Consider the following 19,622-nt stretch of genomic DNA (forward strand, 5'->3'; position numbering starts at 1 on the left):
GGTTCGTGTTTTCCACAAACTAACTTGACTAATCAGAAAGCTCCAAAGAGCCCATATGATATTTAACACACAGGTATGGGCTTGCTTTTCCTAGTCAACAAAATATTCTGAGTGCAATCACCTTGTTTTCCTAGTATGTAAAATTAAAGCGTTTCAAAAGGGGGGAGGCATCTGTACACACAGAACCATGCTGAATCCAGCATAGGACAAAAAGTATGTGGATTATAGATAAGGCAGCAAGGTGGCAGCAAAGATATAATTTTGTCTTGCATTTATTTCTTATAGTCAGCATGCTTTATGCTCTCCTCAGATTCCTATACGTTCTTTGGGTGTCATATGGAATGAGTAGGGAGTAGCAGGTCTGCATCAGAAAATTAAAGATGAGCCAGATTCTCCAAAATACCTTTACCAATATGGAGTATCTCTGGCAACCATATTAAAATACATGTCCAGCTGTATTTCAGTGCACGGGTAATAGTAAATTATTAGCTAAATTAGTCCGAATACCTGCAATCTGTGTGGAAGCCTCAGGTTGGTTTGTCTGTCTCCCCTGTGTTTTGTTCTTCACTCTGTCCTTTTTATGCTATAAAACTAATCCTATTTTATTTTTAAGACTATATTGAACCATATTTCTTGTTTTTCTGACGAGACAGGAAGCCAATGGAAAGCTATTGAAAGGAGTGCTTGAGTGTGTGCTTTGTACTACAACATTGTGTTTGCAAAGGAAAATGAGATGAATATAGAAAAGTACAAAACTAAATTTAATAGGTGGGAACAGTAACAAATTCGACACTCAGGAAATGTAGTAAGTCTCAGGCCTAGTATTCAAAACCTTGAGCCAACATGGGTAGGGGAAGCATCTCATGTTGCTCAAACATGTGGTCAATTAAGGAGTAATAATGCTGGGGAATTCAGAAAGTGAGGTCTTCTTCATGTGATGTGTGGGATTCAGAGCTCCACTAGGGATGTGGAGGACCTCCCTTGCCATACATTAATACATCTTTGCTATGTGACTATTGCACGGCCTGTGTTATATAGGTTGGTGGTGATAGGCCTCAGGTTTCCGCATCATAATTGGCACCCTTGTTAGCAATCTTAGAAGAAGTCAAGAATTGAATGAGCCATGAGGTCTGAGCTAACATAATCTGTAGAATTGGATCTTTTAGAACAGGGTTGAGGAACTTCAGCCAGAGCAACACAAAGAAGATTGTGGCAGCCAATGATATAATTCTTCCATGCATAAATCTAGAGGGCCTTAATTTTCCATTCATGAGCTTCCACAAGCACTTTTTCTTATAAAAATTTGGAACAAGACATGAGTAGGTAAGTAATTACCCATGCACTATGTCCCAGCTATGCTGTCACATTACCAGACTCATGGGAAGGAGTGGAGGAGAATGGAAAATCGAATCGAATGTATAGCAAAACACTGAGTCAGATTTGGCACTGAGTCCTGAATGTTCCCTATTAAATGCAATTCTACTGCTCCCTCTAGCATTAATGAAACTACCATACTCGTAACAAAAAGTGTAATCAGTCTTGCATTCCAACAAATTTTGCAGGCAGTTAAACTTTCAAAAGTGCCTCTTGATGCAATAGCAAGAAAGGAGGAGGGAAATGGTTGTGTAACCAGACTAGGAACCTATGTTGTAAACTAAGTTATGTCCAGCAAATTATGTCCAGATGACTGGAGGATAGCTAATGTAACTCCCAATTGTTCTCCCCCCTCCACCTCCACCCCCACCCCTCAAAAAAAAAAAAAAAAAACTCCAGAGGCGCAATCCTGGCTATTGAGGTTGGTAAACCTAACTTCAGCACCAGGCAAATTAGTTGAAACTATAGTAAACAACCGAATTATCAGACACGATGATGAACACAATATGTTGCGGGAAGAGGCATCATGGCTTTTCTAAAAGGTAAATCATGCCTCACTAACCTATTCGAATTCATAGAGGGAGTCCACAAATATGTGGACAAAGGTGATCCTGTGGATATAGCGTAATTGGACTTTCAGAAGGTCCCACATCAAGGGCACTTAAGCAAAGTAAGCAGTCATGGGATAAGAAGGAAGGTCCTCTTATGGATCAGTAACTGATTAAAATATAGAAAATAAAGGTAGGAATAAATGGTCAGTTTTCACACTGGAGTTAAGTAAATAGCAGGGTCCTCCAAGGATATGTACTGGGACCAGTGCTATTCGACATATTCACAAATGATCTGGGAAAAGGAATAAACAGTGAGGTGGCAAAGTTTGCAGATGATACAAAATTATTTAAGATAGTTAAGTCCAAAGCTGACTGTAAAGAGTTACAAAGGGATCTACCAAAACTGGGTGATTAGGCAACAAAATGGCAGATGAAATGCAATGTTGATAAGTGCAAAGTAATGCACATTGGAAAACATAATCCCAAATATATATACAAAATGATGGGGTCTCAATTAGCCGTTACCACTCAAGGAAGGGATCTTGGAGTCATTGTGGATAGTTCTCTGAAAACATCCGCTCAATGTGTAGCAGCAGCTGAAAAAGCTAACAGAATTTTAGGAACCATTAGGAAAGGGTTAGAAAATAAGACCGTAAATATCATAATGCCACTATATAAATACATGGTACACCCAAATCTTGAATACAGTGTGCAGTTCTGGTCACCCAATCTCAAAAAAGATATATTAGATTTGGTAAAGGTAGAGAGAAGGACAACAAAAATGCGTAGAAAAAACAAGGAGTCTGCTGGCACCTTAAAGACTAATAGATTTATTTGGGCATAAGTTTTCATGGGTAAAAAATCCACTTCTTCAGATGCATGGAGTGAAAATTACAGATGCAGGCATTATTATACTGACACATGAAGGGAAGGGAGTTACCTCACAAGTGGAGAACCAGTGTTGACAGGGCCAATTCAATCAGGATGGATGTAGTTCACTCCCAATAATTGATGAGGAGGTGTCCATTCCAGAAGAGGGAAAGTTGCTTTTGTAGTGAGCCAGCCACTCCCAGTCCCTATTCAAGCCCAAATTAATGGCATTAAATTTGCAAATGAATTTTAGTTCAGCAGTTTCTCTTTGAAGTCTGGTTTTTTTGTTCAAGTATGGCTACTTTTAAATCTGTTATAGAATGTCCAGGAAGATTGAAGTAGTGTTCTACTGGCTTTTGTATGTTACCATTCCTGATGTCCTGATTTGTGTCCATTTATTCTTTTACATAGAGACTGTCCGGTTTGGCCAATGTACATGGCAGAGGGGCATTGCTGGCACATGATGGCATACATCACATTAGTAGACGTGCAGGTTAATCAGTCCCTGATTGTGTGGCTGATGTGGTTGGGTCCTCTGATGGTATCACTAGAGTAGATATGGGGACAGAGTAGGCAACGAGGTTTGTTACTGGGATTGGTTCCTGGCTTAGTGTTTCTGTCGTGTGGTGTGTAGTTGCTGGTGAGTATTTGCTTCAGGTTGGGGGGGTGTCTGTAAGCGAGGACTGTCTTCCTCCCAAGGTCTGTGAGAGTGAGGGATCGTTTTCCAGGAAAAGTTGTAGATTGTTGATGATGTGCTGGAGAGGTTTTTAGCTGTGGGCTGTATGTGATGGCCAGTGGTATTCTGTTGTTTTCCTTGTTGGGCTGTCCGGTAGTAGGTGACTTCTGGGTACCCGTCTCACTCTGTCAATCTGTTTCCTCACTTCCCCAGGTGGGTATTGTGGTTTTAAGAATGCTTGATAAAGATCTTATAGGTGTTTGTCTCTATCTGAGGGATTGGAGCAAATTCAGTTGTATCTTAGGGCTTGGCTGTAGACGATGGATCGTGTGATGTGTCCTGGATGGAAGCTGGAGGCATGTAGGTAAGTGTAGTGGTCAGTAGGTTTCTGGTATAGGGTGGTATGTGTGACCATCACTTATTGGCACTGTAGTGTCCAGGAAGTGGATCTCTTGTATGGACTGGTCCAGACTGAGGTTGATGGTGGGGTGGAAGTTGTTGAAATCCAGGTGGAATTCTTCAAGGGTCTCCTTCCTGTGGGTCTATATGATGAAGATGTCATCAATATAGTACAAGTAGAGGAGGGGCGCTAGGGGATTAGATCTGAAAAAGCATTGTTCTAAGTTGGGGGGGGGGGAGGGATAGCTTAGTGGTTTGAGCATTGGTCTGCTAAACCCAGGGTTGTGAGTTCAATCCTTGAGGGGGCCATTTAGGGATCTGGGGCAAAAATCTGTCTGGGGATTAGTCCTGCTTTGAGCAGGGGGTTGGACTAGATGACCTCCTGAGGTCCCTTCCAACCCTGATATTCTATGATTCTAAGAAGTCAGCCATAAAAATGTTGCCATACTGTGGGGCCATGCGGGTACCCATAGCAGTGCCTCTGACTTTAAGGTATAAGTTGTCCCTAAATCTGAAATGGTTGTGGGTGAGGACAAAGTCACAAAGCTCAGCCACCAGTTGTGCCGTGGCCTCATCAGGGATACTGTTCTTGACAGCTTGTAGTCCATCCTCATGTGGAATATTGGTGTAAAGAGCTTCTACATTTACCCCTTCGTGTAACACAAGCACCAGGGGTCTCCCAATGAAATTAATAGGCTGCAGTTTTAAAAGAAACATAAAGAAGTACTTCTTCACACAGTCAAAATGTGGAACTCTTTGTCCAGTGATGTTGTCAAGGCCAAAAGTATAACTGGGTTCCAAAAATTAGATAAACTCATGCAGAGTAGGTCCATCAATGGCTGCTAGCCAAGATAGTTAACCCAGTGCTCTAGGGGTATCTAAGCCTCTAATTCCCAGAAGCTGGGACAGGACAACGGGATGGATCACTCTATTATTGCCCTGTTCTGTTCATTCCCTCTGAGGCATCTGGCATTGGCCACTGTCACAAAACCAGATACTGGCTAGATGGACCTTTGGTCTGACCCAGTATGGCCATTCTTACACTCTTATGTTCATCAGATCAGTGGCAGCAGGGGAAGAAATATTTCTTCTCCCACACTGTTCCTTTCTGCAAAGAGCCATCTGAACCATCTGTGGAAGAGCTCTTTTGTGTTTCAAAACATCTCTAAACTAAGGCCTAAAAATGTGAATTTTAAATTACAAACAACTCTTCAGAATTCAACTTTTGTGGTCTAGAAGTGTAAAATGTATGTGATGGTATTACATGGCTGTTATAGTTCTTAACTTGTGTGACACTTGGAAGAATTTTAAAATCACTAATACAGAAGGCAACTTTGTCATATTTTTTTACAAATATCCTATTGCTAAAATAGAAGAACTTGGCTATAGAGGCAGGGGGAAACAAATCCACAGCTGTGTGAGGAAACCTGAATTTGCCTTTTTTTTTTTAATCACTGATAGAAAAAATGAAAAATGTTATTTTTGTCTAGATGAAGATAGACTCTCCAGAAGGAAGAGCGTTGTGGACACAGTATCTATTCAGGTGGATATTCTGCCTGGCAACAACACAGAGGATAAGGTATGTGGAAAAACAAGGTATCCTAGGAAGTATTTCTTGCATAAAGAGACAACCTACAGAAGGAAACTTTTCCAGAGAAACTCTCTCAAAATCTTTTGTCTTGCATGTCTTACTTTGTAACTCTTCAGAACTAAAGCTTTTTATTATCTAGTTTATTAAAGCTGAAGTACATTACAATATTTGAGTTATTTTTGACCATTGATATGGGCTACTGTTTCAATGAAGCTTCTAGATAGTTACCTTTCAGCCAGTGTAACGTATTGGGGGAACACTAATTATATGCTAAATTTCTGTGTAATATATTATGAGACCTTACGTCTTAACTGAGTAAAATACAGGCAACTCCAAATATGTAACTTGATGCCACTGACCACTTACTATGGGAACTGAACACAGGAAGAGAGAAATTCCACACGTATATCGTAAATAAGTCTTATCTTGTCCTTTCTATTTTCGGGAATGTATAATAAACTGTATTTTAAGGCAGAGGAAAGAATTGATAGAATCAAACAAAAGATACAGACATAAGGTATAGGGATTGAGACTACTTATCTTGCAGGAAGGCTACATTATGACTAACTGTTGGGACAAATCTTAGACTTCTTAACTGAAGTGTTCTGAATAGATATTCCACTTTCCAGTGACTCTGGAAATTTACCCCCACCCCCTCCAAAAAAAATAAGTGTGCTGAACATAAAATGTAAGCTGTTTCTGTTACTTCTAGCTTGTGTCAGGAAATGTGTAACACAACGATGAAAAGTAATTAATTTCCAATTTTCTATGAGTGCTAAAAAGAAGCAGCATTTACACCCTCACAAGAGCAGGGGTGTAAATGCTGATGTCCTACCTGAATTTTTATTAATTTTGTGTGTATGATTCTAAATCTGTTGTAAGAACATTATGGTCTCAAGCTCAATAGTTAAGAAATACAAAAACTAAGGGTACGTCTATACTTACCTCCGGGTTCGGCAGTAAGCAAACGATCTTCTGGGATCGATTCATCGCGTCTTGTCTAGACGCAATAAATTGATCCCGGAAGTGCTCGCCGTCGACACTGGTACTCCTGCTCCGCGAGAGGAGTACGCGGAGTCAACGGGGGAGCCTGCCTGCCACGTGTGGACCCGTGGTAAGTACCTCGTAGTTCGAACTAAGATACTTCGACTTCAGCTACGTTATTCACGTAGCTGAAGTTGCGTATCTTAGTTCGAACTGGGGGGGTAGTGTGGACCAGCCCTTAGAGTGTCTGCGCAACTTTAATTCCTTCTCCTTCCCCCTGCATTATGATAGTCTTTAATTATCTGATCACATCCTAGTTTTTCACAGGACTCCTGCATCATTCAGTGCACAGGAGGGATGTTGCTCATTGAAAGAATAGTATTCTTTCTCATCCTCATTAAAATTGTGGCCTGCCCGTATCTTCTTTACTTCACACTATTCAAAGTCTGCTCTGAATACAGAATTTTAATTTCCTCGTGGGCTTTTGTATGGGGTTCTCAGCATAGTGTCTAAGTATTTCACAAATATCACTGGTCTACAATTTTTGAGAAGTCGTCTGCTTCAGAGATAAAATGTGCTATTTATTATGTATTTTGATGTGCTGAATTAAAATATGACAATTAAAACAACTGGCTAGTGTTTCTAAAATATTTAAGTTTTTACATTTTATGTCTATGTATATTGTGTAGATAGAGTAAATTGTAAACCTAGGTCTTTTCATGTGTTTATGGTTGCTTTACATGATGATAATTCACCTGTCCTGTTTATGTAACACTTTAAAAATCAGCAAAAGGGTTATATAAATAAAATTTATTATGAAACAAAAGGCAAAAAACAATTATGTACACAGTTTAGTCCTATTCAGTGTCTACTCGGCGCTTCTTGGCTTGTCTCTTGTATTCATTAAATGAAGCATCTCTTGTCACTGTCCAGCAATAATCTGCAAGCATTGATTGGGCTCCATTTGCCCTGATAGCGTTTCTCCATTGTTGCAATGTCCTGGTGAAATCACTCGTCATGCTCGTCGCTCACTGCCCGCAATTCGGTGGAAAAAAATCTAGATATGAGTGCAAAAAAGTATCTTTAGTGACATGTTGCAACCAAGGCTTTTGTATGCCTTGAGGATGTTTTCCACCAACAACCTGTAGTTGTCTGCCTTGTTGTTTCCGAGAAAATTTATTGCCACTAACTGGAAGGCTTTCCATGCCGTCTTTTCCTTGCCTCGCAGTGCATGGTCACATGCATCATCTCGAAGAAGTTCACGAGTCTGAGGACCAACAAAGACACCTTCCTTTATCTTAGCTTCACTTAACCTTGGAAATTTTCCACGGAGATACTTGAAAGCTGCTTGTGTTTTGTCAATAGCCTTGACAAAGTTCTTCATCAGACCCAGCTTGATGTGTAAGGATGGTAACAAAATCTTCCTTGATTCAACAAGTGGTGGATGCTGAACACTTTTCCTCCCAGGCTCCAATGACTGTCGGAGTGGCCAATCTTTCTTGATGTAGTGGGAATCTCTTGCACGACTATTCCATTCGCAGAGAAAACAGCAGTACTTTGTATATCCAGTCTGCAGACCAAGCAAGAGAGCAACAACCTTCAAATCGCCACAAAGCTGCCACTGATGTTGGTCATAGTTTATGCACCTCAAAAGTTGTTGCATGTTGTCATAGGTTTCCTTCATATGGACTGCATGACCAACTGGAATTGATGGCAAAACATTGCCATTATGCAATAAAACAGCTTTAAGACTCGTCTTCGATGAATCAATGAACAGTCTCCACTCATCTGGATCGTGAACGATGTTGAGGGCTGCCATCACACCATCGATGTTGTTGCAGGCTACAAGATCACCTTCCATGAAGAAGAATGGGACAAGATCCTTCTGACGGTCACAGAACATGGAAACCCTAACATCACCTGCCAGGAGATTCCACTGCTGTAGTCTGGAGTCCAACAGCTCTGCCTTCTCTTGGGTAGTTCCAAATCCCTGACAAGGTCATTCAGTTCACCTTGTGTTACAAGGTGTGGTTCAGAGGAGGAGGATGGGAGAAAATGTGGGTCCTGTGACATTGATGGTTGAGGACCAGAAGTTTCATCCTCCTTCCTCTTCCTCGTCTGACTCAAGTGAGAATGATTCTGGTGCATCAGGAACCGGCAGTCCTTCTCCGTGGGGTACTGGGCGTATAGCTGATGGATTGTTTGGGTAATGCACAGTCCACTTTTTCTTCTTTGACACACCTGTCCAAACTGGAGGCACCATGCAGAAGTAACAATTGCTGGTATGATCTGTTGGCTCTCTCCAAATCATTGGCACTGCAAAAAGCATAGATTTCCTTTTCCTGTTCAACCACTGGTGAAGATTTATTGCACAAGTGTTGCAGCATATATGTGGGGCCCACCTCTTGTCCTGATCTCCAGTTTTGCAGCCAAAATAAAGGTGATAGGCTTTCTTAACCATAGTGGCTATACTGCGGTTTTGTGATGCAAAAGTCACTTCACCACAAACATAGCAGAAGTTATCTGCACTGTTCACACAAGTACGAGGCATCTCTGCTCACTTTGGCTAAACAGAAATGTGTCCCTTCGCAAAATCAAACACTGACAAATAAGAGAGCACGACACTGTATGATTTCTAGAGCTGATATAGGGCAGTTTGTTCAGCAGAGAGATGTAAGCTTTGTTATGATTGCATCATCCATGACTTCTAGGAATAACATGATGCAATTCATATAATGTATGATGCAATACCAGCTTCAGATTGCATCATTCATTGTTTTGCCTAAAAAGCAAGTACTGTCCAAACCCAGTCATAGATTTATTCATAGATCCAGTCAAAGATGTATTTTAGTCATTTCTGGTTTAAATTGAGATCCCTTCCCTTTATAACTCACTTATCCTCCGCCATTCCCAAGTCAAGGGTCGTATATACTGACCCAATAGCATATCTTGAAAACTAGAGCCAATCAACAATTTTAAACATCATTTTCGTTCTCAGCGACCCAGAATTAGTAAAGTTTGGCTACATTTATTTCAGAAGCATTTTGGCTGTATAGCAGTGTATTAACTATTTTTCACACACCCCTATGTGATGGGGAACTGAGGCACAGAAAATAAGGTCAAAAGTGTGCACTAATTCTAGGTGTGCAACTTGGGATAGTTAGAGCTCTTAGCGCAATGTCCCATTCTCCTTGCCTAGCTTGTCCTAGTGCCCGCACCTCCTCCATCCTGTCCCTAAACTGGTTCACAGTCTCAGCCTCCCCTCTTCTCCACCCAGTTCCCAGTTTTCTGACATAGTCAGTCCCTAGGGCCTACCTTCCCTTGTTCTGAGCCCCAGTCTTTCCTTCCCGCACCATGCTCTTTGTTCCAGTCTGCTCCTTCCTCTGTGTGTCACCACATTCCTTCTCCAAATTCGAGGTCAGGCTTTTGTGTCCTCTCTATTTGAGTCAGTTTCCTCCTTCACGTTGCCTGGGTGGCAGTAGGGAGAGTATTGAGAGCATAGAACAGAGTCTCCTCCTCTGTTCAGGTGCCCAGTTCCATAGCCGCCGAGAACAGCAATTGTAGGGAAAGTCCTGCTCAGCCCTGCGGTGGAACATGCTCAGTTCAGGCAAAAAAATGTAAAAAGAATTTAGCTGTCAATGCTAACAAGTCTCAACTGAGCATGTGCAAACTGCAGTTTTTCATGGGCTTATAACTTGGCAGGGTTGTTTTGTTTTGTTTTTTTCCCCAGCAGCAAAAAGCACATACTGACACACAGGCCACCCTGTGGCAAATTTCAAGTCCGTGTTACAAAGCCTGAAGGTGCGAAGTAAAATGTATTTTTCCTTACTCTCATTCCCAGAAGCTGCTGAATTCTTTTTGCTGAAATTTACCTAAATAAATAAATAAATAAAATCAACCTGAGGCATTTCAGCACAAATAGTTAATTTTGTAAGCGTATAGGCAACTGAAAAATGTGTCTTAGTTGTCAGGCAACCATAAGTATGGCTGCAATTACCAGCTCTGTCTATAATAAAATAGGTGAATCACTAAACTTGTAATCACACAGCGAGTCATTGCGATGGTGAAGAAATATAAGACTACTTTATGTATTCACAGTAATCTGTCTCTTAAATAAAAACTCTGTTAGGCTAAAAACATTAAAAGGTATTTAGGTGTTGCTGCACTCAATGTTGCAACGCTCAACTGATTGAGGAGCCTAAATCTCATTTTTCAAAAGAGATTTAGGCACTTAGGTGCCCATTGGGATTTTGGCTCCTAAGTCCCTTTTGAAATTATAGTTGAGTATAGACAAATTACTTATTCTTCAGCAGTTTGTGTTGTTTCACTGAATTAAAAACCACTTATTTCCTTTAGGTCAATAATACTGAAGAAATCACCTTTGAAGCTTTGAAGAAAGCAATTGGTGAGATTTATTGCAATACTACATTTACACTTCTCCAGTACATGAAATATTTGCTAGAAAAAAGCTTTGCTAACATAGCATACTTAAAATACTATGTTAGTTTTTCATCATGTAGCAGGTTGATTTGAAACCACAAACCCCTTAAATGATCTTCAGCATTTCTTAGAGAACTCTTCTCTTTACTTATAGCTGGTGTGACTTACTGAAAAGCTGGTAAATGAATTCTTATTTTTAACGGTTTCTGGAACTTTCCCTTTACAGGTCAAGGCTTGAAAAACACTTAAGCAATTCACATATAGTTTTATCCTTAGTCTGTGTGAATTTCAGTTAAGAAAATATCTGTAAAGTACCTTTAATATAGTGACAAATGCTCAAGTCCTCAAAGGGAGTTCTCTGAGTATAGTGTGTGAAATTAGCATTATGGGATTCAGAGGAGTTCCGTTGTCAGATATATAATCCATTTATGATTAAAAAGGTGTTTTTCCAACTGCCAACTCGGCAAACTTAGCCTAGGGTCTGAAAATGCAGCTGAGTTCTTCCTTCTAACCCTCACCACCAGTAATAAAGATTATGCAAGTCAAACTATGCCCATGCACATATCAAAGTGTAACTTGGAACATACTTACAAGACAACGAAGAAGTGAGGTTTTTACTCACGAAAGCTTATGCCCAAATAAATCTGTTAGACTTTAAGGTGCCACCAGACTCCTTGTTGGTTTTTGTAGATACAGACTAACACGGCTACCCCCTGATACAAGACAACAGGGTGTTACTGAGGGTATAACTTGGTGTGCAAACTCTTTACTGCTGGTTATGATGCATGAAAATAAAGGAGTCCAAGTTGACTTTCTGGTCTCAGGTTAAATTTGTTAGGCTGACTATTTAAAAAAAGAATGAATAGTATATGGAGTTGATGGTCTTGTGTACACTTGAAAAACTGGGGATCGGTACTAATTCAAGTATATTGAAAAAAACAAGCTGCACAAAGTCTTAGCACCTGTTTTCAGCCTATTGCCCCCAAGTGTAAGGGCAAGAAGATAGCAAAAGATGGATAACAGATTGCATAGTTTAATACTATAAACCCAAGAACATGGGCACTGGATGAAGTTTGGACCACATTCCACTGCATCTGTGGTGACCTGAGCTCAGACAATAACTTCCTGGGCAAATCCTGCAGTCCCTATTCAGGCAAATGGGCTGAGTGGGAACTGAGTTGGAACCACAGGATATGATGATGTGTTAACTTTTTTACACTGATTCTCAAGTGCGTGTTCCATTATTACAGGGAATTTGACTAACTAGAACTTTATTCAATAAGTCTGCCTAAGCTGTGACTACTTTTTACTATTCGTTTAAAATATTCTAATCTTATGTCTTTGTTTTAAGTAGTAGTAATAAAAAGTGAAGACACACAAACCTCTAAGTGTATTGTCATTTCACTTATTGTAGGAAGTCTATATAAGCATAAATTAGAACTGTCTTCATTTTTTAAAAGATAATACTGGACTTGAAGAGCAGGAGAAAGAAAAGAGGCGTCTTGTGATTGAAAAGTTCCAAAAAGCACCTTTTGAAGAAATTGCAGCACAGTGTGAAACAAAAGTGAGTACTGGGTACATTTTATATTGTTTCAAAGGCTTTCGTACAAGTGGTGATGGAGACACGAGGATAAAGGGTGGTTTATGATAGTGTTTACTGTTAAAAGAAAACAATTGTTGCCTTTTTGCCTTCATCTGTGCTCTGAATTTTTAATCTGTGTAGGAAATCAAAATTACTTGTACCCTGAGTGGTTGGGTCCCCTACATCTCACAGAGCTATTATTATTACTATTTATTATTTGTATTGTTTTAGTGACTAGGGACCCTAGTTATAGACCAGGACCTACAACCACCGTAGCAATTAAATCAGCTGTTGGTATCCACACTGCCCTCCTTCGGCCGATGGTGCACGTCCTCACCAAGAGTACATGCACCCACTGAAGTGGGGCATTGTGTGGGCACTGACAGCCTCATGGAGCTCACAGATGGAGCTCCTTGCCCCAGGGCTGACAGCCCTAGCTGTGAGCTGTGCAGGGCTCAGTTTCACAGCAGGAAGCCTACCAGCAGACTGACATTCTTGTCAGTTTTTTGGCTGCTATGATTTCATATTTCCTCTCCGGCTCCGCCTGTCAGCCTCGCGTGAGGCTCGCAGCTGGAGCCTCCGGCCCCAAGGATGACAGCTGGAGCTGGAGATGAAATGTGAAATAATAGCAGCTGTGAAACTGACAAGACTGTCAATTTCAGTGCTAGTAGGCTCTCTGCTGCGAAATTAAGCCCTACACCAGGCTGACAGCTCTGGCTGTCAGCCCCGGGGCAGATTGGGCGGGAGGGGTTGGGTGACAGCTTACGCTCTCAGCACTGGGGTCGGGGACTCTAGCTGTCAGCCCTATGGGGCTGTCAGTGCCCCACACTCCAGCTATATCAACCTAAGCACTACGCCTCTCGCAGAGGTGGAGTTAAGTCAATATAGTGGGTGACTTGCATAGAGTGGAGCACCATTGTAGTGTAGACACTGGCAGAGTTAGAGTGACGTAAGCTGCCTTACGTCAACCTAACTCTAGTGTAGACCAGACCTTTGTCCTCCACCCCCCACATACTACACACACTTTTACCTTTGCTGCCTTTGAGACTGGGTTCAGAGCCATGATTATTTCACTCTGGAATTATAAGTAAATGCAACTTTTGGATCACGCCAACATGCTTTAACTCACTGGAAGGGTAATTTCCTTTCCCCCCCCCCCCCTTCTCATCTTTTAAGAAATAAAAATCTACTTCAGTTTTGTTACTAAACTCCCAGTTGCTATTCTTTTGCCTTCACACAACTGAGTCCTTGCTGCAACAGGGAAGCAAAACTCTGAAATTCAGAGTATATTCCACTAAACCAATCCAGGCTTCTTATTCATAGTCATTCTGTGTACAGTGGTTTTACAGGATATCATTAAAATATTTAATTTTTTTCTCTTTGTAGGCAAACTTTCTTCATGATAGACTTGCACAGATATTGGAGCTCACCATTCGGTAAGGTTTTATGCACAAAAGGGAATTAATTAAAAGTAGGGGTAGTTGTCAGAAAATTCTGTGCTACTTTAAGATGCTAGTGTCATGTACTTTATTGAAATAGCCTCATTTACAAAGCATTTGATTTTATTGTTACTATTCTGATTTTTTTTTTTAAGAGGAAAATATCCTGAGTCAAGATTAGCCAAATAGCCCATCAAATATTTTCTGTTTTAAAATGGTCAACCCCTGTTTTCTATCCAAACCATATAATGAAAGGTATTGTTGTTAAGGATAAAACTTGTTTTTTTCCATTAAAATTATTGAAGGTCTTCCATGAGGATTGTATCCATTAATTAGGGTTTAATTGGGTCCCTACAGAAGTTCCACTTATATAACTGTGGACAGAATTGGGCGTAAGTTTGAAAAATATTTGCTAAAAGATGTGAATATATATATATTGGTAACACAGCGCTGGAGTATTTTTATATTTGTATTTTATATATATATTTGTCATGCTTACAAAAATGTTGAATTTTCCCTTTATTGCATGTGCTCTGGGAATTAGCTAGCAATCTCTGTATTGTGAAGTGCCATGTACATCTATTCTGCATTTGAAGTAATATTGTATATCAAAAGCCCCATCTTGATAGTTATGTTGACATCAACGAAACTGGTGATTCAGGCAAAGATACAAACAAAAATCAGCCATTATAATTTGGCTTCATTAGAAATGTAGGAAAAGGATACAGTAAGGCTGGAAAGAAATTTAATATCAAATTTCCAAGCAGGTACTCTATGAAGTTAAAAGTTAATAACAGATTACATAAGTATATTTTTATGAAAGCTTAAATTGTGTGGCTTTGTTTTCTCGTTCCTTCTTTACAGTCCTCCTCCTAGCCCCTCGGGAACGATGACCATTACTGCTGGACATGCTCATTACCAATCCGTTCCAGTCTATGAGATGAAGTTTCCAGATCTTTGTGTGTATTAAGTGTCTTCTGAAGTCTGCAGGACATTATTTAGAGTAGAGTACAATAAACAGACCAAGATGAGTTTTCAAGTTCTTTGTTAATTTAGATTAAGTAAATAGTTTTTTAGAAAAAATGGTGGACCTACAGCACATAGGAATGATTTTTAACCAAACTTTCAGTTTTTTTTTTTTTTAAACTATTCTCTAATATTTGACGTTAGGTTTGTTATGTTACCTTATTATTTCACTTAGTCATTTTTCATATTTCGGTAGGTTTAAAAGTCAGAAGTAAATATTTCCTCTTCTTTTGCCAGCGTGTGCTAGTGTTTCAGAGACCTAAAAAATGAGTTTACAGAAATATAATTTCCTAGAATTGGGGGCTATATCTGCAATGCCTGGTGGCTTCCTTCCACCTGGGTTTCCAGATTTGGGTAGAGTGCTTTTGGCGTGCTTACTGTTACCACATGTATCAGTGGAGCGATATCTTAGCTCCCTATACTGTTGCTGTCTAGTAACTATTTATTCCATTATTTTGAAATACATTTAAATAGGCAACCTTTTACCTGTTCAGTTTCACTAATAAATATGACTGGTCAGACAATTGTTAAATATTGTTCCTGGTGAATGATTAACATAATGTGCTTTTTAGAAATCCAGCACATGTGCTGTTTCCTGCCGAAAGTTGCAATGTTCTGCTTGAGAGATGTAAATCCCTCCTCTTGGACCTCTGACTTGTGCAATATTTTTCATGTCTTGTGTGTATAGTTTACAGACTATGCTTTTGAAAATGCAGTAGTATTTTGCTGTCTGAATTACAACAAATAAATATATATTTAGTATAGCAACAAACTGAGGGCATTTTAAATGGATAAGTACTTTAAATACTAGTTCATTTGTAAAATTATAAGCACAGAAGATAAGATTATATGAAATGTTGGTCTGTGTAGTTTAGTAAAATAGGTTTTTAATGATATTTTGCAAATTGAAAGAAAACTGTGGATGAATCATCTTGAAAGTTATACATTTAGATGTGTTTTCAAACAAAAGCATTTTGCAATTATATCTGTATACATTTTTGTTGCATTTGACAAGTCTTCCTGTGATTATTGAAAACTGATGTGCTAACTTTCATAGGTTTAGATACCTGAGTATAAATTTAAATAGATACAAAGAACCTAACTTTTTGTTAGCTCGGTACATAAAACTGTACTGTACAGTAAGTTGCTTGGCCCGTGATGGTAATTGACAATGTTGTCTTCCTGACCCATTGCGAAATTCTGTGCATAAAAATGAAAAGTTCTAATAGTCCAGTGCTCTGAGCGAGCAGTGAGCTTTGTAGTCTAGGTCTAGCTGGATTTTCTGAAGCAACTAATGTAATCAACTTACATTCTCAATACTTAAATATATGTTTTTAAATTTAGTAAATCTTTGAATGGGTCAGGGCTGAGATGAATAGTGTAATAAACTAATAACTCTTGTTATAAATTTATTAGGAAGCTAGTCAATATGTTAACTGTCCTTGGCAATTTCCACACTTGCTGCAAAATGTAGGGCTTCTGGATTTTTAAACTTAAGTACAATGTTCCTTTAAACTATCTTTAAAGGAGTGAAATAGCACATTTCCAGAGAAATTTCAGCTATTTAGACCTATGAGATGATACATCAAGACTTTCAGGAAGCATTCACAAAACTCAGAAAGGTAATTGAGACCTTTTTTTCAGTTTGACAGTGCAATCACAGCTGTTAGTGGATGACGAAACAACCTCTTACCTACAGCATTCCGTTGTGATTGTTACTGCTGCAACGTATCATCCTGATCAGACCAGAGTCAACAGCATTAGTAGAACTCGTTGTCACCTTAGTTTTTAGTTTTCACTTTTTGTTTTTTAAGGTAAGATATTAGATTTTGACCTATATAAACAGAGTGTGTTTTTTTTAATTAGATGTAAGCTAGGGACGCAATGTAAAACAATCATCCACACTGATGTGATTTTTATAAAGTAACACTGTGCACATTTGTACAAAAAAGAAATAGAATTAAAGAGTCTAAAGAATAAGAGACAAAGAATGTACTTTCATTTGCACTCTTGTAGTACGCAGACTGTGGTGTAAATACAGAATTTTCTCAGATTAACTAAATTCTGTTGCATGTATACTGCATGTGAAAAATTATATTCAGCATTTCATGTACCATTCATTTGAAGTCTGTTGACGAAGAATTTTTTTCATTTAATCACAAGATAGGCTCCCACATGTCCTAAATTCAGACTAGTCTTGTTCAGGATGTGCAGATGTTAAGGCACTAAAGATCTGTAATCTTTTGGGATTTTGCCTGATATATAATTTCTTTCCTGCTGAAAACGCAGAGAGTCTGCAAATTGAGTACCGTGGCCACTTTGAACAGACGAGAATTGAGGATTTGTGGAAATCTGCTGCATAATATGTTGTACTCATAGTTTACTGTAAGTAATAAATTGTAGGTATTTTGAAATCAAATTGTTCAGAATGCTGTTTTTATGTATACAGTTGCTTTGAATCCCTTATTTCTTTCTGGTCTTGAAAAGAGTTGCAGAGCTTAGAATACAAAGTGTGCATACTGGGCTTGTAGTGTCTGTGACAGTTTGAATACTGTTTGAATGTTTATCACTTCATGTCCAGTTGACATTTGTATGTATTCCAGCTTGTGCTTTAAATTCTTTTAAATGTAATGTCACTTTGAGTAATTATGGTTTTTGATAGCAGTTCATTTTAAGGTAAATTAAAATTATGTTAATTCAGAAGAAACAACATGAGCCTGTTCAGAGTAAGGCTAATTTGTCTGTTTTATTGATGCCCATACATTCTGTACTGTTAGTGTTGAACCACTTTCATGAAATGTAAGAATACACTGTGCAGTGTACATTTCAGCAATAAAATAAACCAAAACGTTAAAATAGCGGAGTTTGTTACAAATTAATTTTAACAGTTACAATATTAACTACTGTATGATACTTGAGGTTAAGAAATCAGTGCTGTCCTAAATATAGTACTTGCTTATTGTTGAGAAGCAAAACAAAATTTCACTTAATACAGACAGTTATTTTGCAAACCCAAAACATTTCACTTCTTCATAAAGTTGGGATTTGTTGGAAAAGTTCAACAAAATATTAGGCAGCAGCAAAACTTAAATTGTATTCCTCAGGGCATATAAGAATGACCATACTGGGTCAGACCAACAGTCCATCTAGCCCAGTATCCTGTCTTCTGACAGTGGCTAGTGCAAGATGTTTCAGAGGGAATGAACAAAACAGGGCAATTTCAAGAGATCCATCCCCTGTCATCCAGTCCTAGCTTCTGGCACTTGGAGGTTTAGGGACACCCAGAGCATGTGTTATCCAGGGTTTTCAGAACCCACAGCAGGGGCAACTTAACTATTTCACTCCAGGCAGTGTCAGGAATAAATCAGTAGGAACACCGCAATTCTGTCCGATCAAAGATTAAATGCAAGTAAGCATGCTCTTATTTAACACTGCAGTTTATTAGATTTAAGCACACACAGTCATAAGCAATAAGTTTAGAACATCCCACATATTTACCTAACATCTGGAACGGTTTTGCGGAACGTCCCATGTAGATTGGATTTTTCTTTAAGGCTCTGGGTAGCCTCTTAAGGTATATAAGCTTTTTTTCCCATCTCAAACCAGTTACGTGTATACAGAGTTACTGGAGGGGAACCACTTTATGTATGACACATTTGGAATGCTATTTACTATAGATACCATTAGTAGTTCTGCAATTTCATATTTATACTACAAGCAAAAGATGCTAACATGTCTCTCGGTCATGGTTAAGGGCATCCATGTATCTAACTCATTCTTATAGTCATTTTAGGGAATAATCTAGCTTTGGTTGATAGCCACACATAGGAAACTATCCACGCTACACTACGATTTTGCAACCAGCTAGAGGTATGGTCAACTTTTAGTTACAGGTTAATATGTTGGAGGTTTTTTCCAAACACAGCTGTTCTACCATCACAGCCTATTTGCCCCCCCTAATCCCCGACCTAGCATTCTTTTAACTTTTTTAGGGGTCTGTTCTGGATAGCCTAAGCACTATGGCAGGGGTGGGCAATCTATGGCACGTGTGCCAAAGGCAGCACGCAAGCTGATTTTCAGTGGCACTGCGTGGGTCCTGACCACTGGTCTGGGGGGCTCTGCATTTTAATCATAGAATATCAGGGTTGGAAGGGGCTCAAAGCAGGACCAATCCTCAGACAGATTTTTGCCCCAAATCCTTAACTGGTCCCCTCAAGGATTGAACTCTCAACCCTGGGTTTAGCAGGCCAGTGCTCAAACCACTGAGCTATCCCTCCCCCTCTTCTTCTTAAAATGCTTCTTAAACATTTTTAAAACCTTATTTACTTTACATACAACAGTAGTTTAGTTATATATTATAGAAAGAGACCTTCTAAAACATTAACATTATTACTGGCACGCAAAACCTTAAATTAGAGTGAATAAATGAAGACTCGGCACACCACTTCTGAAAGGTTGCCAACCCCTGCACTATGGTATCTATAAGAACCATCCTCTGCACCCCCTCTTTATGCCTAGGATTTCTTTCACAAATCCCATAATCCTCTGTCTCAAATCATAGTGTCTATTTTGCATCATGGAGCCCTTACTGGCCCTCCAGATTGTAGTGATTACTAGCTTATGGATGTTGGTGGGACAGCCCAGAAGCAATGCAGGGCAGACAGGGTTAGCTACATTCTGAGTGAGGTGG

At 39.3% G+C, this 19,622-nt stretch overlaps 1 protein-coding gene across 24 annotated transcripts in view; it reads left to right on the forward strand.

Annotated features, from left to right (window-relative positions):
* EFR3A (EFR3 homolog A) overlaps positions 1 to 17,788 on the forward strand; it is a 151,663-nt gene extending 133,875 nt beyond the window's left edge. For 10 of the 24 annotated variants that reach the window (XM_065586152.1, XM_008165159.4, XM_065586157.1 and 7 more), the window contains 5 exons: positions 5,361 to 5,449; positions 10,802 to 10,850; positions 12,346 to 12,449; positions 13,854 to 13,903; positions 14,771 to 15,464. In XM_065586152.1, coding sequence (XP_065442224.1) covers positions 5,361 to 5,449; positions 10,802 to 10,850; positions 12,346 to 12,449; positions 13,854 to 13,903; positions 14,771 to 14,876 — 398 coding nt within the window. In that variant the 3' untranslated portion in view covers positions 14,877 to 15,464. Of the gene's footprint in view, positions 1 to 5,360; positions 5,450 to 10,801; positions 10,851 to 12,345; positions 12,450 to 13,853; positions 13,904 to 14,770; positions 15,465 to 16,576 lie in introns of those variants that run through there. The other 14 variants (XM_065586159.1, XM_065586160.1, XM_065586154.1 and 11 more) reach the window with 2 other exon arrangements.
* The last annotated feature ends 1,834 nt before the right edge of the window (positions 17,789 to 19,622 follow it).

The sequence above is a fragment of the Chrysemys picta genome, chromosome 2 (genome assembly GCF_011386835.1).
Source record: "Chrysemys picta bellii isolate R12L10 chromosome 2, ASM1138683v2, whole genome shotgun sequence".
Taxonomy (NCBI): domain Eukaryota; kingdom Metazoa; phylum Chordata; order Testudines; family Emydidae; genus Chrysemys; species Chrysemys picta.